The sequence below is a fragment of the Caretta caretta genome, chromosome 24 (assembly GCF_965140235.1).
Source record: "Caretta caretta isolate rCarCar2 chromosome 24, rCarCar1.hap1, whole genome shotgun sequence".
NCBI classification, from domain to species: Eukaryota; Metazoa; Chordata; order Testudines; family Cheloniidae; genus Caretta; species Caretta caretta.
The window spans coordinates 4,618,085-4,641,231 of NC_134229.1; the positions used below are offsets into that span (position 1 = coordinate 4,618,085).

General features: G+C 53.1%; 1 protein-coding gene across 1 annotated transcript; it reads right to left on the reverse strand.

Moving 5' to 3' along the window:
- Window positions 1-393: 393 nt before the first annotated feature.
- Window positions 394-22,562, reverse strand: NES (nestin). The gene is made up of 4 exons (XM_048828443.2): window positions 21,674-22,562; window positions 14,189-14,313; window positions 9,090-9,163; window positions 394-6,723 (listed from the first exon to the last, which is right to left on the reverse strand). Exons 1-4 carry the CDS (start codon window positions 22,475-22,477, stop codon window positions 2,441-2,443), a joined length of 5,286 nt encoding a protein of 1,761 aa, XP_048684400.2. The 5' UTR covers window positions 22,478-22,562; the 3' UTR covers window positions 394-2,440.
- Between the last annotated feature and the right edge of the window lie 585 nt (window positions 22,563-23,147).

Sequence of the window (23,147 nt, forward strand, 5' to 3'; positions counted from 1 at the left end):
TGACTTTCACTCCGCTTTGCCGGCCGCAGTTTTACTGAGGGTTTGTCTAGGCTAGAGTTTTTGCTGCTGTTTTAACTCAGCTAATTGATTGCCAAGTCACCCAACTTTAGCCCATTGGGATTTCTTACTTGTATTGCACCAGTACCCTGGGGGCCCCAGTCGTGGCCCAGGACCCCATGGTGCGAGGTGCTGCACAAACACAGAACAAAAAAACCAGGCTCTGCCCCAGAGAGACCACTAATCTAGACACACCACAAATGTTTACAATCACGGCTCAGCCTCTGTGACTTGGAACAAATGTCTGTGGAGTGTCCAGACTAGCTCAGCAGGTTGGTATATTGCTTTGAAATTTTATGGGACAGGTGGCCAAGTAAAGGGCAAGACACTGAACCATCGAGGTGGGAAGCCGGTTGCTTTATTAAACGATAGACGAGGCACAGAATACATTGCGCGGCTCATCTGGCACGTCTCAGCTGGTGTTACGAGCGGAGAGGACACGGCAGCAGAGCAGAAAGCTCGGTGGGAGCGGCCGATCGGCGCCGTCCGCTTCAAAGCCGTCAGCGAGGATTCAAAGCAACCCGCCTGCAAAGGAGTCCACTCGTCTTTGGGTTACACTGTATCATCTTCATATACGTCCCAGAACCGACAACAGCCCTGCATGCTCCGTGATAGCTCAGCACAGGGACGAAGAAAAAAAGAAAGTCTCATTCTTTCTCAGATCAGGACTAGCAATGAATGAGTTAGACAAACTCCATAACAGTCATTTCCTCCCTTGGTGAAGAATTTGAGTGACCACCATCCATTCATGGTCAGTGGGGAAGAGGGAGCTAGCCCTAAATCAACGTGATTAGGTTGTTTAGTCCAGGATCTTTGTTAGATCAACAGGAGGGGAGGTAACGAGCCATTTTGGATGTGTTGGGCCATATCTTCAGCTGGTGTAAATGGTTATTTCTCCAAAGGCTCTGATGGAGCAGTGCTGATATATACCCACTGGGGATCTGGCCCATTGACTTCAAGGGAGGTAGGATATACACCAGCTGAGGATCTAACCCTGTGTATATGCAGGTCAATGTGTAGACCTAACCAGCGTGTAGTGTCTCTCTCATCCCCACAAGGCACACATGGCATAACTGTCTGATCACTACAGGTAGGGGGTGCAGGTACACAGGACAGATCTAGCAAGGTGTTCACAACAGGGAGGAAGATGCCCTGGAAAAAGTTTGCCTTCCAGCTTAGCTGAGTTCCTGATGTCCTCCTCATTAAAACTAGAGGCAACGATACAGGTGGTTGTCTCAGCTGTATCCTGTATTGTTATCTTGGCCAATACCCAACCACGATTCCTGGGAACACTCTTTCAGACGTAGTATGTTTCAAGGGGGAAAAAGGACCATGTAGAATAGAGCCCTTTTTACTCTGGGTGATGATTTCTCTCTTGGCTGGTGTATTTCACATCTGATGCTGGAAATAGACAAGACAACCCCAGCTCAGAGGAGACCTTCATTGCTCTAAGAGGAGCGCTGTCCTAAAAGTATGGCGGGTGGTTCTCTAGACCTGGCGTGTGAAAGCAACCTCAGCCTTTGCAACTCAGTAACCTTTGCAAGTGCTGTCAGAATGTATTTCGCTGTGGATCGAGGTCATTTTCCCCACTCACAAGCCAATGGACCGTAGTCATTTAGATTTAAAAAAAAAAGGCACTGAAGGTCTTGTAAAGACATTGCTTTGTTTACAAAGGTATTTAATTTACATGCTAACAGACAAACCAGAAGACTGAAATTAAACAATTCTAGAGCAGCCATGGAGGAGGAAAAATGAGCCCGGTTCTTATTTACTCTAAGGCCTGCTCATGTAATGGGGCCTTACCATGGATGTGAATTATAGTTACGCACTGCCCGAGTGGTGTAAAGGGGCCGTAGGATAATTGAGAGTCAGGTCCAATGCGTATTTGTTATGAAAAAAGTAATTAAAAAATATGATGGGTGTGTTCCTCCCACTCCTAAATGCCTCCGCGTTGCACCCAAGAGGGTGAATTTTCCCGGGTGTGGGAATGGATGTAGCCAATGCATACAGCAGTGCAGAGCTTGTGTGTTGCTCTCTGTGAACTGTGTACCCCACGGAGACAGGGCTGAACCCCAAGCCCCTGATTCTACTTTGCTACATTCTACAGAACACTGGAATTTAATTCTCAAGTGTTTAAAACAAAAATCCAAACAAGTGTGTTAAAAAAAAAAACATTAAAAAATTGGTAAGTGTTACAAGGGTCAATTTCCTAAATGCTGCTTCCGATTGTCAATAGAAAATGGCCTATTTTAAGTTTAGAAGGGGGCCAACTATTAGAGGAGACTGGGGTGAAGATACCACATCTGCCCTACAATTACATGGTTTCACTTGAGCAGAAGTAACAGCTGTGATGTGTCTGTGGTCAGTGTGTTCCTGGACCCCTTCAGTCATCTTCTGAAGACCACGATTCTTGGTCATCTTTGAGCTGGAATTTCAGATGCTGGCTGGGTCCCAGGTGAAAGACATCGTCTCCAAAAGGGGATGGGACAGAGATGGTCTGAGCCTCAAGGTCCTGTCTTTGCATGTGAGCGCTCTGCATTATGTCAGTGAATTTGCTGTTGTCGGTTTCATTGGAGACCTGGCCTTTCTTGGAGTGTTCTTCTCCAGCTCCATGGCCTTCTTCGTAGTCTGGCGTTTGCAACAGGCTCTGGCTTAGCATCGTTTCCGAGATGGGGAAGGCCTCTGGGTCCTCTCCCTGCAATTCCTGGGTGATGGTGACCTTCCCAAAGAATTCATCCCCAGAAGACCTCACCTCGTGCCCTCTGGATTTTGCACAGTCGTTCTGATCGGTGAGTGGCTTCAGGTCTGAGATCCCATTCAATATCTGCTCTCCATGCAGCCCATTCAGTTCTCCGTTGGTGTTGCTCTCCGTCCAAATGTGGCTGGACGTCATCAGTTCCTTGGCATGCGGTGAGGAGTCTGGGAGAGTCTCCTGCAGAACCCCTGTCTCACTCATGCCGCCGTCTCTCCCAGCCTCTTGGGTCTGGTCTGACATGTCAACCCCGCCTGCAGCCTGCTGTTCATCTCCAGCATGCAGCTCCGAAAGCCTCGCGCCCAACATCAGCTCTTGGTTAAACTCCAGAGCTTGCTCCACAATCTCCAGGATGTCCGAGTCTTTCATGACATCTGCCGGAATCTTTGCTACTGCCTCCACGGAGTGGTCCATGCCACTTTGATTTATCTCTGTAGCATCCTTTGGCTGCCTGGGATGAAGTCCTCCGCTGGCCTCTGGATCAGAACCCAGATGGGACTGGGTGACATTGGGTGACTCATCCTCAGAGGAGAGAGGGCTGCTGGAATCTGGGCTTCCTTTCTGGCTAAGAGGCAATTGCCCTTCCAACACAATCTCCCCTAGGTCAGCCGTGCTGGTCAACGTAGAAACCTTCTGAGCATCTTCAGGGTCTAGGTCACCAGGCTCAGTAGCATCCAACATTCTGTCGCTCTCCGTTTGAGTACCGCCTGCAATGATGCAGCAGTCACTTGCTTTGGTTGGGAAACCATCCTCCTTTTCTGGCTCCTCGGTGAAATCGGAGCGGTGGGGCTTGCTCTCCTCCGGAGGAAAATCTCCTCCCTCGCTTTCTTTGCCCGCATCGCTCTCCTGTTCGATGGTTCCTTCTGCCTCCTCCTCCGATTCAGCCTCAAAGAGTCTCTCATCCCTCGGCACTTCAGCTGGCGCCATGAGCATTTCTGGATCGTCTCCCGCGAGATTTGATATATTGACCTTGATTTCTTCGAAGTCCTCCGAAACCTCAGCTTCCTCCAGACTGGGCGCCTCTTGGCTGGGCGCCGAAACCATGAAATAACCTCCTTCTTCCTCCGCGCGCTCTGATGTTCTTGCCAACTCCAGGCCAGATCCACCCTCCTCATTGCTTTCCTTCTGTTGGGAGCTTGTGGGTGTGGCCAGGCTCTCTAGCTGTCCTACGTCGTCTGGGGAAACCGCAGAGCTTTCGGGGGCTGGTGGTGAATCTCCACCATCGTCACTTCCTGGCGGCTTAGCCAGCACCTCCTTTTCATAGAAGCGCAGGGGTGTGCTGTCTGGCAGCGTTTCCTCCAACATAATCCTCTTGCCGCTTTCCAATTCCTCCTCCATCCCTTCCATTTTCTGGGAGGCATTGGGGGAGACATCCTCCAGGGATCCCAGGGAGTCCTCAGATTCTGAAGAGTCACCTGGTGCCTGGGAGGCCGTGTTTATGTTCTCCGGACCTCTAGGTTCTTCGCAGAGTTCTCCCCCAGCTTCACCCACATTGTATACCTTCTCCCAAGGCTCCTCCAGCACCTCGGTCAGTTCATTGCTGATTTCATGGCTTGGGGAGTCTCCAAACTGCGGGGCAGGTTGGCTCTGGAGGTCCTCGTGCTCTCTTTCGCTGCTGCACTGGTCTTCTTCCATCAGCTCTGTGCCGGGGCTGGCCTCCTGCTCTGCTTCATTGTGTGGCATGGGATGCTCACTGCCTATAAAGTGACCTGCATCATCATCTTCAGCATCTCCCATTATTTCTTCCATCTCTGCACCCAAACTGCTCTTTACCTGCTCACGTTCATTTTCTGTTCCTTCTGTGCTGGTCATTAAAGTGTCTGCCCAGGCTGGCTCTTGCAGAGCAATGTCAGCAGCTTCCCCTGTCTCCGGGTAGCCCGCTGCATCTTCCTTACCCTCCCCTTCCTGCTCCTTTGGCAGGTGCCTTTGACAGTCTTCTGCCACTTCTTCCTCTCTGCCCAAGGACTCCAGTCTCTGAACACTCTCCAGATCCTCATGCACCAGCGTAATGTCTTGTTCAAAGCCGTTCTCTTGCAGATCCCCAGCCTCCTTCTCCAAGGTTTCTTCCTCCTGCTTTAAGTTTTCATGTGTCAAGGCGTTCTCATCTGCGCCGAGATCCTCGCGTCCCAAAGTTTCCTCTTCCAGCTTTACCTTGTGCCCTTCACTGTCCCCTCTTGTTCTGTCCAGGGTCTCATCCCCCAGGATGTTTTCTTCAGCCTTTGACACAGTCTCCTCCCCAAAGATGGCCTCTTTGGTACTCAAGAGCTCACGGTCGGAGAACACCTCTTTCTTCCCTTCCTCTCCTACTGCGGCATCAGTCTCATGAAGTGACATTTCCTGCTGCTCAAACTTTTCCTGCTCAGTGCCACTAAGATGCTGTTCTTGGGGGCTTTCCATGACCAAAGCTGGGTGACTTTCCATGGGAAAAGCGTGAGTTGCTTGTATTTCCGCCTGCAGAAATTCACTTTCCAGCATCTCGGCTTGGAAGTTGTCTTCTTCATTCTCCCTGGAAGGGCTCCAGAGCTCTCGCCTTTCCTCGTCTTCTGACAGATGCAACGCTTCTGTGCTCACCACCTCAAGGTCTTCTTCACCTTGGTCAAACTCTTCCACATTCCCTTCTGCAGGACGTAGGTGATTGTGGCCACTTATTCCAGCCTCCCAGCTCTTTCCCTCTGCCCCCGATAAAACCAGCCCACCTTCATCTAATGGACTTCCCCGCTCTGTGCTCTTGCAAACTGTATCAGTCTCCCCGCACGTGTCTGCGCTCTGTGACCCTGGTGTCTCTTCTTCTTGATTCTCATTCTGCTCGCAAGATTTCACTTCCTCCCGGGTCTCTATTTCAGGCTTTCCCTCCGTGACTAGAATGTCAGGGATGCTTTCTTCATTCTGCTTGGTGGAAGGACCTAGCCCTGACTGTGACTCCTCTCTGTTCTGCTGAGCAGAGCTTTTCACATCCGGGAACTCCTGCATGTCTGCTTCCCTGGTCTCCTCTTCAAAATGGGGCTCCAAGCCACTATCCATTTCATCTGTGGCTTCGGTGCCTTTGACTGCCTGGAGCTGCTCTGCTGGATGACTGGCTTCCATCTGGCCTTCATACTCCGTCTCTTTTCCTTCTTTCCATACCTCTGTGCTGGGAGAAGCAGCTAGTCCGTAAGCCTCTTCCAGAGGAGCAGAGTCATAAGAATGCACGTCATTTGGGGCCTTATCTGCTTGAAGAGGGCTGGAGGCCACAGCTGGTTCGGAACCATCTATTACTTCCTTCAGTGCATCTTCCAGTGCTTCGTTGACCAGCTGGCTGGGACAGAGCAAATCCTTGGGAGCCAACTTCCCAGATGGTTCTTCACTGGGATCTTTCTCAACATCTTTCCTGGCTTCCTCGTGACATTCATCCTCCTGGCCAATGTCACCTCCTTCCACCTGGCTTGCGGTTGGATCTCCACCTTCTGCTGCCGGGCTCCTGCGTTCCGAGTCTGAATCGGACTGTCCCAATGGCTGTGGCTCCGGCACGGCGGAGCGCATGGAGTCAAGCCTCTCGAATGGCTCCCGGGACAAAGAGTGGGCCACCGTCTCTGCTTCGGCAGCTTTGATCGTCTCTCCGTCGTGGGATGAGCCCAGTGTGACGGGGACTGAATGGCCCAGAGTGGTGGTATCCCTCACAGCCTGGGCACTTTTCAGGAGTGGGGACTGAAGGACTGAGTTGATTTTCTGGAACTCTCTAGCAACGGGGCCGTCACTCTTGGGCAGCACGGCGGCAGCTTGCAGCTTGGGGGAATCGATTTGATTCCTCAGTATCTGCATCTTGCTCTCTCCCTTCTGGAAGGTGGTGGGGCTCAGTCGGTGGTCCCAGGAAACCAGTCTCCTGCTCTCAGGCGTCATGGCTTGGAGTTTGCTGTTACTCACGTCCAGCTTGGCATCTGCAAAGAGCACAGAGGAAAACAAGCAGAATAAATAACCAGAAGAGTATCCCCAGGGAGAAAACATCAGCTACTCAACGGCTAAAGAGCTAGCAAGGAGAGGTAGACTGGGAACTGAAGTCTGGAGGCTGAAGCTGGACAAATTCTGGTTAGGAGGCATGGAAGCGAGGGTGATTAACTGTTGGAACAAACTACCAAAGGAAGTGGTGTATCCTCCATCTCTTTTTGGAAAGATGCTTCAGTCAGATGCATGACCCCAATAAAATTGCAGCTGCTTATACCATGGGGATTATTCTTATTTAGCGTCTTTCAGAGGCGCTAACTTTCAGATTTCCCCTGGGGTGCTCGACCCCCACTCCACCCCAGACCCCGCCTCCCACTCCTCCTCTTTCCCCAAGGCTCCAACCCCCGCCTCTTCCCGCCCCGCCTCTTCCCGCCCCCGATCTGCTCCCCCCGCCTCTTCCTGCCCCCTTCCACCCTCTCCCCCAAGCACGCCCTGCCCTTGCTCCGCCTCTTCCCGCCCCCCCCGCCCTCTCCTGGACAGCTGATCTGCGGCGGACGGGAGGCGTTGGGAGGTGAAGAGGAAGAGCTGATCAGCAGGGCCCACCGGTGGGTGCTAAGCACCCACAATTTTTTTCTGTGGGTGCTCCAATCCCACAAAATTCACACCTCAGCAGTGGGCCAGCACCACGCGAGTCTCAATGATTTTGAAGCCTTAAGTGGGACTTAAGTGGTGCAAAGTACTTGTTCTGGATGCTGGGCACAGGGATGAATTTCGCCCCCTATGAATTCAGGAATCGTCCATCATTGGAATGCAGCCACTTCTGGGGTGGAACCTAACAGCGGTGTGACAGCGCACAGGAACGCTACTCAAGCAATTAGGTATGGGATGGGAGGATTGAGAGCCAAACACTACCCCCCCCCTTGCAATCCTATTGACATTTAACAAGGTGGTACAGCTGTAACTAAAGCAGAATATGTGGATAAAACTTAAAAATCACATATTTTTAATACACAAGGACGACGACTCTGTCCTCCTCCACATCAGATGGGCATAGTGGCAACTTGCTACTTAATAGTAATTGAAAACAAAAATGCGTAAGATCTTTTAAAAATGTGAATGATGCCTACTCTGCGTGCTTAGAATTACACTGCAGTATTTCCCCTAGACGCTAGCTTCAAAGACTTAATAGCCTTTTCATGCAGATTGTTCAATGAATGAATTAGAAACACAGGGCTGATTACAGGGCTCCAGAGGAAGCCAGACAATAATAATACCTTGTCTAGTATCCTCCACCCGATGTACTTCAGCATTCAACCCACACCTATTACATCTCCCAACACCTAAGGTGTGGTTGATGACCACTCCTGCAATATTATGGCAAATCTTATGATACCTGGTGTTTTTCTTAAAGCCCCAGCTTCAGGAGTCCTGTGATTGTGTGAGAATCTCAGCTTTCATTCGGGAAAAAAAAAGTTTCCAACCTTTGCAGTTGCAGAGACAACCTTGGAAACATGGGCCCTAACGACTCAAAATCCAGAAGAAGAATACAGAGAACCTCAAAAATATTATTTACCAAAAATAATCATGATTTTAAGCCAATCTCATGATTTTTGCGCGTGGAGAGGCCTGACTCCTGGGTTTTGAAGGCTTGGGGACTGGCAATTTTACAAATGGCGGGGGGAGGGGAACTAGATGAAATAATTGAAGACCCCCTTTCTACTCCCTGTGCCCCCACCCTGCGTCTCCTCCGCCGTGGGGGAACGTTACAAGGGTGCTTCCCAATCGGCTCCTCTGAGAATCCCACAGGCTTTGTTCACACTCCTCGGGGATGAGATGCTACTGCCCCAGAATAGGAAAGCATGCGTGTCCGAGCTGGTCAGTGTACACTGTGTGTCCCCCATCTGCGACCGATCCACAGAGGATACGTAGCTGCCACCTATGGGGTACGTCTACACTGCAATCAAAGACCGGCGGCACGGCCAGCTGTCTGGGGCTTGGGCTGCAGGGCTATAAGATTGCAGTGGAAACATGGAGGCTCGGGCGAGAGCCCAGGCTCTGGGGTTCCCATGAGGGGGGGTGGGGCTCAGAGCCTGGGCCTGAACGTCGCCAATGCAATCAATTTTTAGCCCGAGCGCCGCGAACCTGAGTCGATTGACCCGGGCTCCGAGATTCGGCGCCACGGGACTTTCGATGGCAGCGTGGAGGTAGCCACAGAGCCTTGGCCGGCGAGGTCAAGCCGCAGCAGCTCACGCTGCTAGCTCTGGAGGCCTCTGGTTCACGGCTTGGTGCGGCAGGGCTGGCCTACACAACAGGCACAGCCCAGTCGGCGTACGGGAGCTGCGGGAGGAGGAAACCTTCTTACCTCTGAACCCATTGACCAGTTTGTACTCTGCTGAAGGCATTTGCAGCCTGCTGCTCTCAGCTTCCAGGAGCGTCCTGCAAGGAACAGTCAGACGCTGTATTATTCGTGGAGATGGAGTACAGCAGCTCCCTGAAGCCGCAACGCGAGACCAGGCGTTGTACATAGACACTGTAAGAGGCCTGTATAAGCTGTGCCCCGACACGCTCCTTTGTAGCTGGGCAGGGAGGGGCAGGTGCTGTCTCCTCTCCAGCCATCGCAGGGCTGCGGGGCTGGCCCAGGACCCAGCGATGGGCTGAAGTGATCAATAGCAGTAATGAAAAAAACCAAACCCAGCTAAATAAATACGGAGCCGTCCTCAGGCGGAAGAATCATCCCAGGGGGGTGAATCGAATACAACGAGCTGCCACTGAAATTGAAAGGGACATGGGGTGAAAGGATCCGGTTTTGCTCCGTTTCATCAAGGAGGAAACTGAAGCCCAGCGAGGGAAAGTAACGGGGGGACGGTCAGCCGCTCCCCTTACAGCAAGTGGAGGGGTTGTAAAAAAAACAGTAAACCGAGGAAGGGGTTGTCCGCCTTCGCCCTGCTTCTGTCTGTCGTATTGACGTCACTGACACAGCCTTCCAGATTGGACCTGGCCTTAGACACGTATGAAAACTCAGAGCAACTTGAAGTCTCACATCCCTCCACACAGCGAGGCAGGGCAGTGCGACACATGGGGAAACTGAGGCACAGAGCAGCTACGTGACTTGCCCAAGGTCACCCGGGGAGTTTGTGGCAGAGCCAGACTTTGACCCCAGGGCGTCTGAGTCCCTGACCACTAGACCATCCTGCCTCTCATGCTGTCTGCTAGCTGGAACGGGCCCAGATGGGGGGGTCTCTTGCTGCCCCCCCCCAAGATCTTCAATCCCAGCCAAAGGCTGAGGGCTGATGGATGTGCTGTGACCCCTATAGCACCGTCACAGCCCCCACGTTCAATAACACGGGGGGCCCTTACGCGCTGGGACGTGGCTCATAACAGGACCCTGAACCCGGCAGCTTTGCCTGAGGGACGCGCTTTGCAACGCGCGCTCCATTGCTCCCTTTCTCCTTTGCAAAATAGACCCCTCTCCTCCAACCGCCGGCCCCCTCCCCACTCACCCGCCCCCTTTCACCCCCCCACAATACCACCCGTACACACAACCCTGCCCCGCTCCGCAGCACTAGGGGAGAGCCACCTATTCTTGAGACCCAGGCCCTCGGTGACATAATGACTAGTCCTGGAGGGGCTCCCCGCTCTCCACGGAAGACACTATTCTCATGCTAATCCCCCCCCCGCCCCCCCCGCAACTAGACTTTTGTCTGGGAGCCATCTGGATGGGGAAGGGAGGGGGCAGGAATGCAGCTTGCCAGCAGGTTCCCAGGGAATGTCCTTTGCGGAAGGAGGGAGCAGAGAAACGGACAATAAAGTCAAAGGCGCCTTTTGCAACCGGCCAATAAATGCCACGTTTCATGTATTTATTTATTTCTTAATCCCTTTGCAAAAGGGGCTTTTCAAAAAACAAACCAAACCACCCAAACTCTTGTGAGGTACGGAGGCTCCGTATCTGCGCGTGCTTCATTCTCACCCATGGGGAGTTGCCACTCCTGGCTTATTTCACGGTCTCACCCCTCCAGGGAAGGCAGCTTTAGGCCTCGGGTACAATCCTCAGGGGTGTCTGAGGACGTCGGGGCCAGGCCACGTCTACACTGCGGGTGCAACAGTGGGTCAGATGCTTGCTATAGCGACGGAAGGGGTTTTTCCGTCAATGCAGTTAAGCTGGCCCTCTGAGAGGCGGTAGCTAGGGCAACAGAAGAATTCTTCCATCAACCTAGCCCTGTCTACACTGAGAAGCAGGTTGGTTTACCTCAGCCCCCAAGGAGGTGAATTTTTCACCCCCCCGAGAGCCATCGCTATTTTGACTTTTAGATACCAAGAAGGCCTGGCAGAGCTCCGTAGTGTAGACGCAGCTTCTGCCGACATAAGGGGTTTTTCTATGGGGATAGGAACACCGTCGGGAGTGTGGTTTTCTTCACACTGATGGAGGCATACCGACCTAACATTTCTGTGTTGACCAAGCCTTGGAAGGCTTAATAGGCAGCAGGTTTAAAACAAACAAAAGGATGTACTTTTTCGCCCAACGCACAGTCAATCTGTGGAACTCCTTGCCAGAGGATGTTGTGAAGGCCAAGATTCTAACAGGGTTCAAAAAAGAGCTAGATACATTCATGGAGGATAGATCCATCAATGGCTATTAGCCAGGATGGGCAGGAATGGTGTCCCTAGCCTCTGTTTGCCAGAAGCTGGGAATGAGCGACAGGGGATGGATCACTTGATGATTACCTGTTCTGTTCATTCCCTCTGGGGCACCTGGCCTTGGCCACTGTCAGAAGACAGGATACTGGGCTAGATGGACCTTTGGTCCGACCCAGTATGGTCGTTCTTATGCTTTGCCAGTATAGCCGCATCTGCGCTAGGCGGGATCAGATGTCTCCCCAGCCCCAGCAGATAGAGCTATGCCGGTAAATATTTGTAGCGTAGGCCTGGCCTATGTGATTTAGGAGCCTAAATCTGCACTAACTCAGTCCTGGCCTACACTTAAAATGTAGATCTTCAGGGGTTTGATCAATTCACCCCCCTGAGCACCATCGTTAAGCTGACCTAGTCCCCAGTGTGGACACAGGTAGGTTGACAGGATTCTAGTTACTGCCGCTCGGGGAGATGGATCCCCTACATCGACAGAAGAGGGTTTTCCTTGATCTAGGAAGCGTCTACGCCACAACAGCACAGCTGTGGCCTGTCAAGAGAAATTTGGGGCCTTGGTACATCATGTTTGCTGGAGCCCCACCGCCTCCCATTTCACCCCAGTTACAGTACAATAGTTCCTCCTCCCACCTCATCAGCCCCGGCCACTAGAGCACCCGTAATGTAGACATGGCCTCAACACCACACTTTGAAAGCATAGTACGGACTGCCCAAATACAGCACTTTCAGGGCGTGCAGCGGGTCATGCTCAAGTCAGCACGTCCTAAGTCCCCCTGTGTAGACAAGCCCTTAGGCACTTGGGAGCTTGAAAAAAAAAATCAATGGGATGGAGGTTCCTAAATCACTCAGGCTTTTGAAAATTTGACCCATTTTCCACCCTGGAGCATTTTTTCAGTATAACATATGCCATGAAATTACCAACATGGTTACACTGGCATAGCCCCACCCTTTCATACACCTCCAGCCTGTGTGAACACGCTTCGTCCAGTATCCGGATATGCGGCAGATGGAGGCAGTGCGGCCTATGGGATAGAGTACTGGACTGGGACTCAGGGGATGTAGATTCTAGTCCCTGTTCTGCGAGGTGACCACGGGCAAGTCACCTCCCCTCTCTGTGCTTAACTTCCCCATCTGTAAAGTGGGAATGACGCTGCTTTTCTACAGGTGAAAAGGGCTAGGAATTGTTATTAGGGTTTAACCTCTGGTCAGAGCTGAAACTTGCTCCTGTTTGGTGGCCGACATAAGCCATTTAGTTTTGGCCAGTTGCCCGGGGGAGAGTAGTCCGGGTGGCTAACACAGCTGGCACTGACCAGCTGCCTCGTCTTAGCAGACGGATCAAGGGCGGAACAGGCCCCGGAGACTTAACTCCCTCCTCATTCCTCCTGTGGATAAACAGCTGACAGTGCCCCCAAGGGCTTGCTAGACCAGGGGGTCCTTAACCTGTTTCTTTCTGAGGCCCCGCCCCAACATGCTATAAAAACTCCACGGCCCCCCCGTGCCACAACAACTGGTTTTCGGCATATAAAAGCCAGGGCCGGCGTTAGGGGGGTAGCAAGCACGGCCCCATGCCACAGGGGGCACCACGAAGCTACATTGCTCAGGCCTCTGCTTCAGCCCCATGCGGCGGGGCTTCGGCTTTCCTGGTCCTGCTTGGCGGACCTCCTGAAACCTGCTCCCGGCCCTCCAGGGGCCCCCGGACCCCCGGTTGAGAACCACCGCGCTAGACCATGACCCGGGGACACAGGAGGGTTGGGTGGAAGGAGCAGAGCAGTGGCTGTCCTACCATCAGCACCCTGGAGCCTCTGATGCTTTGTTCCACCATCCTTTCCTTCCTCACCCAGCTGATTCCCGAAGCCACCCGGCCTGGTCGGCACCAGCTGACTGGCCTGGCCCGGCCCGCTGCAGGAAGGGGTGGAGAGCAGCCGAAAACACTTGCTGCTCCACGTGCATCCTCGCTGAGCTGCCCTGGCCTCGTGAGCTCGCTGGCCCCGTTAACGAGCCGTGTCCTCGTTAGCAGGTGGCACAGCCCAGCATCTGCCTTTCGGCCACACACAAACAAGAGGGAAGCAGGTGTGAAGCAAACCGGCGTTGGCCTGCCCCAAAATCCGTTCTTTGCAAAGAGCTGGTTCAACTCATTACCAGCTGGGCTGTGCACCCCTCTCCCCCCTTGGCTCTGCTTCTTCAGAGCTGGAGGGTTTTCATGGGTTCGTAGACGTTAAGGCCAGAGACTCTCACCCAGCTACCCCTGACCTGAGCCCAAAACCTCGTGTTTGGCTAAAGCAGCTTCCCGAGATGGGAAGATTTCAAGAGGTGAAGAAGCCTCCACTTTCCTAGAAGTTGGGTTCTCTGAAGACCCTCTCCGCCCTGGTTGCCCAGCGTTGGCTGGGAGACTGTGCGGACGACTGACGCGCCAGGGCTAGCTGACACTTGGGTGAAAGGAGCTGGCAACGCTCCATTTCCTAGTGCAGGGGTCCTTACAGGCTCCAGATTGGCATCCTCAGCACGGACTGAGTGGCCTGTGGGGGCAAAATGCTCCTCCAACCCCTAGAGTTAGCCTCTGAAGCGCAAAGTGCGTGTGTGTGGGGGGGGACATTGGGGGCCAGTGACTAGGGTCAGACCCGGAGCCTTTGGAAGCAAAATGACCTCCCATGCTGGGGCACAGGGGTCAGTAGAGATTCAGAGGGGAGAGCGCCCCCTACTGACGCACCCACCCCGCTCCCTGCAGCACGGTGCCCCCTAGCGCCATGCTGGGGCACTGCGGCCAGCACTGACTCAGAGGGGAGAGCGCTGCCGGTGGCCCAAGGGGGAACGACTCACCTGTAGGTCGCCACCTCCAGACCGAGGGACATTTTCAGGTGCATGAGCTGCTGTCTCTCCTCCAGGACGTGAGCAATCTGGACTCCCAGGGCCTCTTTCTCCTGCTCCAGAGACTCGAGGGCCAGCTAGAAATGACAAGCAGGAGGGAACAAAGATCAAGATGCTGGCGGGTGATCCCAGCAGTGGGACTGCGCCCACTAGCTCCCGAGACCAAAGCCTCCCATTAATGAAGATCTGCTCGATTGGAATAGAAGAAACTAACCCAGCTCCCCTTCTGCTGGTACCTGAGCACCTCCCAGTCTGCAACATACATTTGCCTCTCTGGGAGGCAGGGCCGGGCTGCTCTCGCCATTGGGCCGACGGGAACGGAGGTGCATAGAGGCGAAGGAACAGTGCCAAGGTCATGCCAGGAGTCTGTGGCAAAGCAGGGACTTCCACCCTGCTCTCCCAGGCACTAGGCTAGCACCCCGCCCGCTGTCCCATCCTCCTTGCAGTGCTTTGAGGATACACTTAGCAACGGCGTTGGGGCTTAGCTCTGAGCACCCTCAATCTTCAGCACTGGGCCCCCCGGCACTGGGAGGGGGAGCTGCGGTGAAACACAATGGGCAGGGCTGCTCCATCAGACAGCAGTGACTTGGGGGGTAGGTGCTGCCACTTCGTCTCTCCCATTTCAGGCGGACCCATTGGCAGCTTCCTCCCCACTGCAGGGGTAGTAAAGGGATCCCGTCCGGCCCCACCCCCAGTTTTAGATTCCCAAGCCAGAAGGGACCATTATGTTCATCGTCTGACCTCCTGGATAGCTCGGGCCAGAGACCTGCCCCAAAATATTCCCTAGGGCGGGTCTTTTAGAAAAATATCCCATCTTGAGTTATACATCGCCAGTGATGGAGAACCCACCCCGCCCCGGGATAAATGGTTCCCGTGGTTAATTACTGTCATGGCTAGAAACTGACACCTTATTTCCAGTCTGAATTGGTCTAGCTTCAAATTCCAGCCATTGGCTTGTGTTCGACTTTTCTCTGCCAGATTGAAGAGCCCGTTAATTCCCCATGTAGGTACCTGCAGACTGTAATCAAATTACCCCTCCCACTTCTCTTTGTTACCTAGAGACTGACACCTTGAGTCAAGCCCATCCCATTCCATCCTCTCCAGGTATTGAGGTTCCCACCACCGACCATGACCAAGGACATTAAAGGACACGCTACCATTCGGGGCCGTGTGGCTTTCAACTCTCGCTCACGTCACTGGGACAGGAGAGCTCTTAGCACCACCCAGGATCGGGCCTTATACGCTCCGTCACCCCCAAGCCAGATAAGGGCAGACATACCTGGGGATCTCCCCACCCCCACACAACCCCAACAAGGAAACAGTGTACTCCAGTATATAAGGCATCTGCCTGGGATGTCAAAGAACTGGGAGCTAGCCATTGCTCTGCTGCGGATTTGCAGTGGGACCTCATCTAAGCCCCTCCATGCCTCAGTTTCCCCAGCGGTACAATGGGGGAGGCTAATACTACGCCCCCACCCATGGTGTAAAGAGCTTGGAGAGCTACAGACACAAGGAGCTAGGGTTTATTATTACATAGGGAGTGCCAAGCTCAAAAGCCACGGGCCGTGGCATGTGAGGGGTTAAGGCTGGACCTAAGGTGCGGAACGGCATTCTCCCAGTCTTGGGGCACCGGCCTGGCCTCGGAGAACAATGTCCGGGGAGGGGGGTGGGCGGGGAGTGCTGGAACCGTCTTTTGTAGCCACCAAGTGCTAATTAGCATCTAAATCAGAAGCCAGAGAGTGAAAGGATCAAAAGGTCAGTTCGGCACCTCGCATGCCTCAGTGGGCCGCCGGGCGTGCGGCAACGCTGGCAGGAGACCGCAGCGAAACAGGAGTGAGGAGTAAGGAGAAACACAGAGGCCAGTGCCTCAGGCGCCCCCATCCCAGGGCTGGGCTCCTCCAGTTCCGATCTCTGTTGTGGGGGGTCATCCCCCTCTCAGGTAATTTACCCAGTCGCCATCTACGATCATGAATGAATTCATCCCTCTGCAGCAGGGAAGTGCTATTCTCTCATTTTATAGATGGGAAGCTGAAGTGCAGAGAGCCAGATTTCCAAAGTGACTTCGGTGTCGAAAGATAGCAATAAGCCCTGGCTCCTAATTAGAGCTTCTCCATCCCTAGATCTCAAAGCACTTTACAAAGCAGGTCAGTGGCACAATCCCCGTGTTACAGATGGGGAAACTGAGGCACAGAGCAGGGATGTGACTTGCCCCAGCAGTGACAGGAATCGGACCCAGGGGTGACGCTTTCTCAAAGTGCCCCACCATGTAAGCCCCCTGCCTCAGCGGGAGAGAGATTTGTTGATGCTCCACTGGGTAACAACTCCCTGTCACCCCAGTCTGTTAGTCACACCAGACAAACTTCTCAGCCCTGTGCCAGCCATTACCAACCTGCAAAGAGACAGTGTCCACACCAGCTTGTTCGATTCAACTAAGAAGTCACATTAGGCTTAATATTCCAGCACTGAGATCTACTTATGATAAAACAAAGAAGTCTACTAGCAAAGACAGTGTTAAGGGATATGGAGAAAGGCCAGTGGAAACAGAACTGGTGACAATCAAACAAAAGTAAAACAAGCTTCTGGGAGGATAAACGTAATGTTAGGAAGCTACGCTCGTTTGCAAAAGGACTTTGAGGGTGAGAAAACTGCTCTAGCCAGAGTTTGGATCCTGATTTGACAGAAAATCAGCAGGTTTTTCATGACTCACTGCCCTCCGCCTCGGGGAAATGGATAACCCAGTGCCTTTTTGCTTCTCTTTCCCCCAAACTCACCGTTTCCACCCAGAGACAAGACAACCCCAATTGCGTTTAGTCTCCAATGTCTGCCCATGCTAATTTCACATCCCTTCCCCCAGTCGAGCCTGGCTTTTTCTGTTGACTTACATGCAAATGGAGTTTGCTTTGTGTTGGTTTCCCAATGCTTAATTTAGCGTAGAGGCACCCATGCTCCAGGTGTCAATACACCTCCAGCTAGCAGAAGCTGGGACTGGATGACAGGGGATGGATCACTCGAAATTGCCCTGTTCTGTTCATTCCCTCTGGGGCACCTGGCATTGGCCACTGTCGGCAGACAGGACACTGAGCTAGATAGACGATTGGTCTGACCCAGTCTGGCCCTTCTTATGTTCTTACGAGAGAACTATCTTCCCTCTTGTCTGGGACAAAAACCCTGGTTTTCCCTGTGTTTGGCAACAGACTTCAAAGCATAACATCAATGAGTATCCATAATTCCTCATGCAGCTTTAATACATACATGTCACAAAGATATTCATGACCAGTCCCATGTGTCCCACCAGATCTCCTGGGTCCCAGTCCAATGCATCATCTCCCAGGCCCCCCCAGTTCAGTAGAGCCTAATCTGCTTAGACACATCTGCAAATCCCATTAGGCACCTAAATACCTTAGAACACCCAACCCACCAAGGCTAAATGACTTACCCCAGGTCACACTGGAAAGTGGAGCAGGGAAATGAAACCGGGTTTCCCCAATGGCAGGTTAGGACACCAGCCACTGCACCATTCCTTCACGCAGTGCTGGGCTCTCTTCCTTCTCTCTGGAGGTTTTCACACTTGGGCTTTCAGGCCCTTCCTTTCCCTGCTGTCCCAAGGCCCTACCTCCAGTCAGAACCATCGATGGAGCTGTCCTTATAGAGCAAGCCTAGCGTACAGCTGCCAAGCCAGAGTTCACAGCAGTGCCATATACGCTGGTATCAAGCACGGGGGAGGCTGCACCGGCAGATCTCAAGGGAGGCTGGTGTCATTATCCCCATTTGTCAGATGTGGAAACTGAGGCACAGGAGGAGGGAGTGACTTGCCTGAGGTCAGGATGGTTAGTGGCAGATCTGGGAATACAACCTAGGAGTCTTGGCACCCAGTCCTCTGGTGGGATGGGTCCTTTGCAGTACACGACCCTGCCACTCCTGCCACTCTCCTCCCCCTGTTCCATTGACAAGTCACAGAGTCTCACTGGAAAAATTTGTTGGGAGAGGGAATAAAAAAATTTCCATTTTGAACCCTGCAAAATGGAAACAACTTCAAAGTCTGGACCAGCTCTGGGTTATACACACAGCATGAGAGACAGTCCCTGCCCCAAAGAGCTCCCAGTGAACATAGACAAGGGGTGGGGAAACTGAGGCACAGAGCGGTGCAATGATGTAGCAGGTCAGTGACAGAGCAGGGTGTAGAATCCAGGTGTCTTGGTGCCAATTGTAACCAGCCCTCTAGGCCCCATGCCTGTAGCTGCCAGAGCCCATGCCCTGAAACACCTCCAGCGAGCCCTCTCCCCAGCTCAGTTTATAGCTCCTCTGTCTCGAATGGCTGTTTCCCATGTGCCTCTTAGCTTGCACTGGACCCGCCTGTGCAATCTGGGATGTGGTTTGCATGCAAGCCGCTGGTCCAAAGCCAAGTTCTCCTATCAGATTTCTCACCGTCCTTTCCCCACACAGGAAATAATCACTCACCCTTCCTTCCCGAGGGATAGGAATAAGGGGACCATAACTCATCGCTAATGATCTCTTCCTCCCCAATCCAATGGGGTGGGGGAGGGAGGGGAAGAGACATGCTGCCTGGTCTAGTCAGGTTCTGCCCCAAATGTGAAACCAACAAGGCTGCCGGACCCCCTGATCCAGTGACACCAACATCTCGCTGAGAGTGACATCTTCCCCCATGGGCATCAGGGCAAACCAGAGAGCCAGTGGTTTCTTGCTCAGAGGCATTAGAAAATACTACAGCAGTAGGTTTAGAAGCACCTAAAATAAATTCTTCCACGCATGGATTAGGAAGAGAAGAGAAGGATGAATGAGAAAAAGGCTGAAGAGAAGAATGAGAAAGAAAAAAAAAAGAAGAGCGGGAGGAAGGAGAAAGAGAAAAGAAAGATCCTAAAAAAGAAAAAGAAAGAAAGTAGAGAAGGAAGATGAGTGAGAGTGAAAAACAAGGAAGAGAAAAGAAAGGTGGAAGAGAAGAGTGAGAGAAGAAAGAGAAGAGAAAGAACCGGCTTGGAGTGCTAGGTTGCTGATGAAGCCGGGCTGTGGGGGTTCAGGTGTGTTTTGGGGGAGCCAGCAATCCCAGAGGGGAGGGGAGAGTGAGTAGGGTAGAAATCTGCTACTAAAATCCCAGCAGGAGGAAGGCTATAAAAAAAACCCCAGTCAGCTTCCCCCGGCATGGTTCTAACCCCATTCCTCCGTCATGAAACAGCCTCCCACCCTGAAGCCTCTCACACACCAGGCTGAGGGCCGCAGGATGGGGGGAATTCCTGGCTCTTCATATCAGCAGCCCCTAGTAATATTTAGCTCTGAACTTTCACAGCATTCCTTGACCCTTTTCCATGCTGATAAAAACGCAGCGACATCCCTTCTCCACTGAATTATTGTTGCAGCTGTTCCGCGGTACAAAGCCAGGCGAGATTTCTTCCCCTCCCCTTGTCTGACCACAGTTACCTGAACCAAACAGCTGCTAGGACAACTGGGACTAGAAGATGATGGGGGCATATGCAGGCCACGGGCAACCTGATCTCTTTTCCAAATGAGCTCTGCCCTCTGTCAGCAGGGGTTCATTTCGAAGCATTCTCCATGGGGGTGCAGGAGAGATCGGAGAATCGAAGAGCTGGGGCTGTGAAACTGGGACAGATTCCAGTCTCGTGAATCTGGAGAAACTCCCTTAAAGTCAACAGGGTTACTCTGGATTTACACCAGCGTATCTGAGATCAGAATCTGGCCCTAACTCCATTAAAGTTAGTAGAGTTCCTGAAGATTGGCACAAGTGTATTTGAGATCAGAATGTGGCCCTTGGACTTCCAAACCAGAAACGAACCCACGTGAAATCCTCGTGGCCCAAACACACCTCTGCACGTTGAAGGTGTTTGAAATCTGCACCAAGATCTGAATTTTGGAAACAGGAGCTCAGCCAACCTCCTGGATCCCAAACCTGATATGTTGGGCCTGGTTCTGATCCTAGTTACACTGGTATAAACGCAATGGCATTACTCCTGCTTTCCAAGCAGCCAGATTCTGGCTCCTGCTCAAAATATCCCAGAAATCTGAGATGCTCACTGCAGACTGCAGCTGCCTTTGTTCCACAGAGATTTTGCGGTGGGAAGAATTTTTTTTTCTAGACAGCAACACTAAGCAATCGAAGCATCTCTCATTTCAGAACGCTTGGAAAAACTCTTCCCCCAGAGTTGGCATGCCGGGTCCCTGGCGTTTGTATCCTCTCTCTTGTTCTGAAAGGGACAAGCCCAATAACTGGGGTAATGTTTTATCCAGAGTGTGAGAGCCTAACTTGCATACTGTGATGACGAGGACTAGACGGAGGAGTAAACTGATCATCTACAACTGAACAAAGCAGAAGCTTTGTTCATAAACTCATCAGTTACGCTGATTTGTACAGGAGTTCTAAGGGGCTCATTTATGGACCAACTCCCTGTGAACGTGGGTGATCCAAGATTTTAAAGCAAGATGCATAACGTACCTGTCAGTTTAGTAGTTAAGGTAAACATCCACATATGCTCCATACATGGAGACTGGCAAAACCAGGGCTAGGCCGGGGGCTTGCCACACGCTTTTGTTTCTGATTCCAGGAGTTGATGGGAGTTTCCCCTCACCCCCACACCGGACAGTCCCATGGTCACACACTAAGAAAGCCCCGATTCCCGGCTGCATTAGTCGCTTGTTCTTGATCGCAGAGCTCGACCGACGTCCAGTTCACGGACTGTGTCCCATTCCCAGCCCCATCAGTGCCACCCAGTGAATGTTAATTGGACTCTCCCAGCCCCAGGGAGGGAAGTATCGTTGTCCCACTGTTAGGGAGGGAGAAGCAGAAGCACAGAGAGGGAGTGACCCAGAGGTAAAGCCAGGTGCAGGACCCGGCAGCCTGGGCCTCCAGGCCTGTACCTTAGTCACTGACCCACACACAAGCTAGTGCAAGGCTCCGATCCACAGGGGCTGGTTTTACTGGTGAGGCACACAGAGGTGGGGATAGAACCCAGGAGTCCTGCCTCCCACTTCCTCCTGGATGTAACCATTAAATTACACTCCCTGGCATAGAACCTGGGAGTCCTGGCTCCCAGTCCCCCCAGGCTCTAACCACTAGAGCACATTCCCTTTCCCTACTGGAGATAGGAATAGAACCCAGGAGTCCTGCCTCCCGCTGCCACTGGATCTAACCATTGGAGAACATTCCCACCCAGAGATGGGGATAGGACCCAGGAGTCCTGCCTCCCGCTACCCCTGGATCTAACCATTGGAGAACATTCCCAGCCAGAGATGTGGATAGGACCCAGGAGTCCTGACCCGCAGGCTCCCTGATTCTAACCACTCCAGATCACTCCAGGAGTCCTGTGCACACCAAGCTGTCTGTAGGGAGCGAATGGCTCTGTAAGAGCAGGGTGTTTGCTCTCCCTTCCCCCACCCCCACGCCCGCCTGCAAGAAGAACCCTGACCCACCTGAAACTTCTCGGCCTCCCCTCTCTGGTCCTGCCACTGCCTGGAGAGACTCTCCTCCAGCATCCCCTTCCGTGCCTTGAGCCCAGCCAGCTCCTTCTCCAGTTGCTGCAGATGCAGCTGGTTCTGCCGGTTGCCTTCCACCGCCTTCCAGAGATTCTCCTTGGCCTGGCAGAAGGAGCTCTCCAGCTGGGAGACCTCACTCTTGTAAGTCTCCACCGCTCCCCTCCAGATCTCTGAGAGCCTCTTGGAGTAGTCCTCCACCTCCACGGGCTGGAAAGCCACCGGCACGGCACGGAAGTTCTCCAGGCTCTGGGAGAAGTTTGCCATCTCCTGCTCCAGCCCAGCTTTCTCCTCCTCGTGAACTTCCACCAGTACCTCCACTTCCTTCTCCAGCTGGGTGGCTCGTTCCCTCAGCCAGATCTGAGCCCGTCTCTCCTCCTCCAGCTCCTTCTTGCTCAGGGCCAGCTGCTTCTTAGCTTCTTCCTGGGCCGCCCGCTCCTTCTGGCAGCAGCTTTTCACATGCTGGATCTCCTCGGAGAGGTTGTCTCTGGTCAGCTCCGCCGCATGCTTCTCCCTGAAGGCATCATCCAAGGTCGCCCTCAAGGCGCTCAGCTCCTCCTCGTATTTGCACCTCCAGGAGCTCTCCGCCGGTCTGTCCTTCACGCTCAGGATCTCGGCTCTCAGCAGCTCGTTCTCCTCTTCCAGGAACTTGACCCGGGCCAAGTAGGCTTCCAGACGCTTGTTGAGGTCCCACATCTGCAGAGATTCCTCCCCTAGGGCTCGGGCTGCCAGGAAGCCCTCCATGCTCTGGTCCACTCCCGGCGCTGCTTGCCAAGAACGTGGTCTGCTGGACGGAGAGGAAACGCAAGGGAGCAAGTGGCTGGGAAGGGAACAGAGCAGAGCTATTCATACTCCAGGGCAGCGGAGTGGGAGGCCCCTGAAAGTCAGTGAGAGCATGAAGTGGGCTTTAACCCTTTGCTGCCTGGGATGGCTTTAGCCCACGCAGATTTCTGAGAGGCGAGTTGGCCAGTGCTGGCTGGGGAGGGCGCAAAATCCCTTCGGTGCCAGATGCATGACTCTGCTTTGGAGCGAGACACTTTAACCGCCGATGGAGAGGCTTAAGCATGCCCCAAGCATGCTCTGCTTAAACTGCCAGGGTGCCCCAGGTAGGAGAGAAGGCTCAGGAAAGCCTGGAGGGTGGCGGGAAATCGATATGAAAAGAGGCAGAGTGCACAAGGCAACAGGCGGGGAGTCTGGACACCTGCAAGTCCCCTCTCTCTGCCTGTTTTCCCTTCCACCCTTTGACTGGCTTGTCTGTTTAGATGGCAAGTCCTCTGGGGCAGGGGCGGTAGCTCATTATATGTCTGTACAGTGCCTCGCACAATGGAGCCCGGATCAGAGACGCTACAGTAATGCTAATAATCATAATAAGCTACTCATGCCTTTGTCAATGTCCTTAGTCCATTGTTCCCAA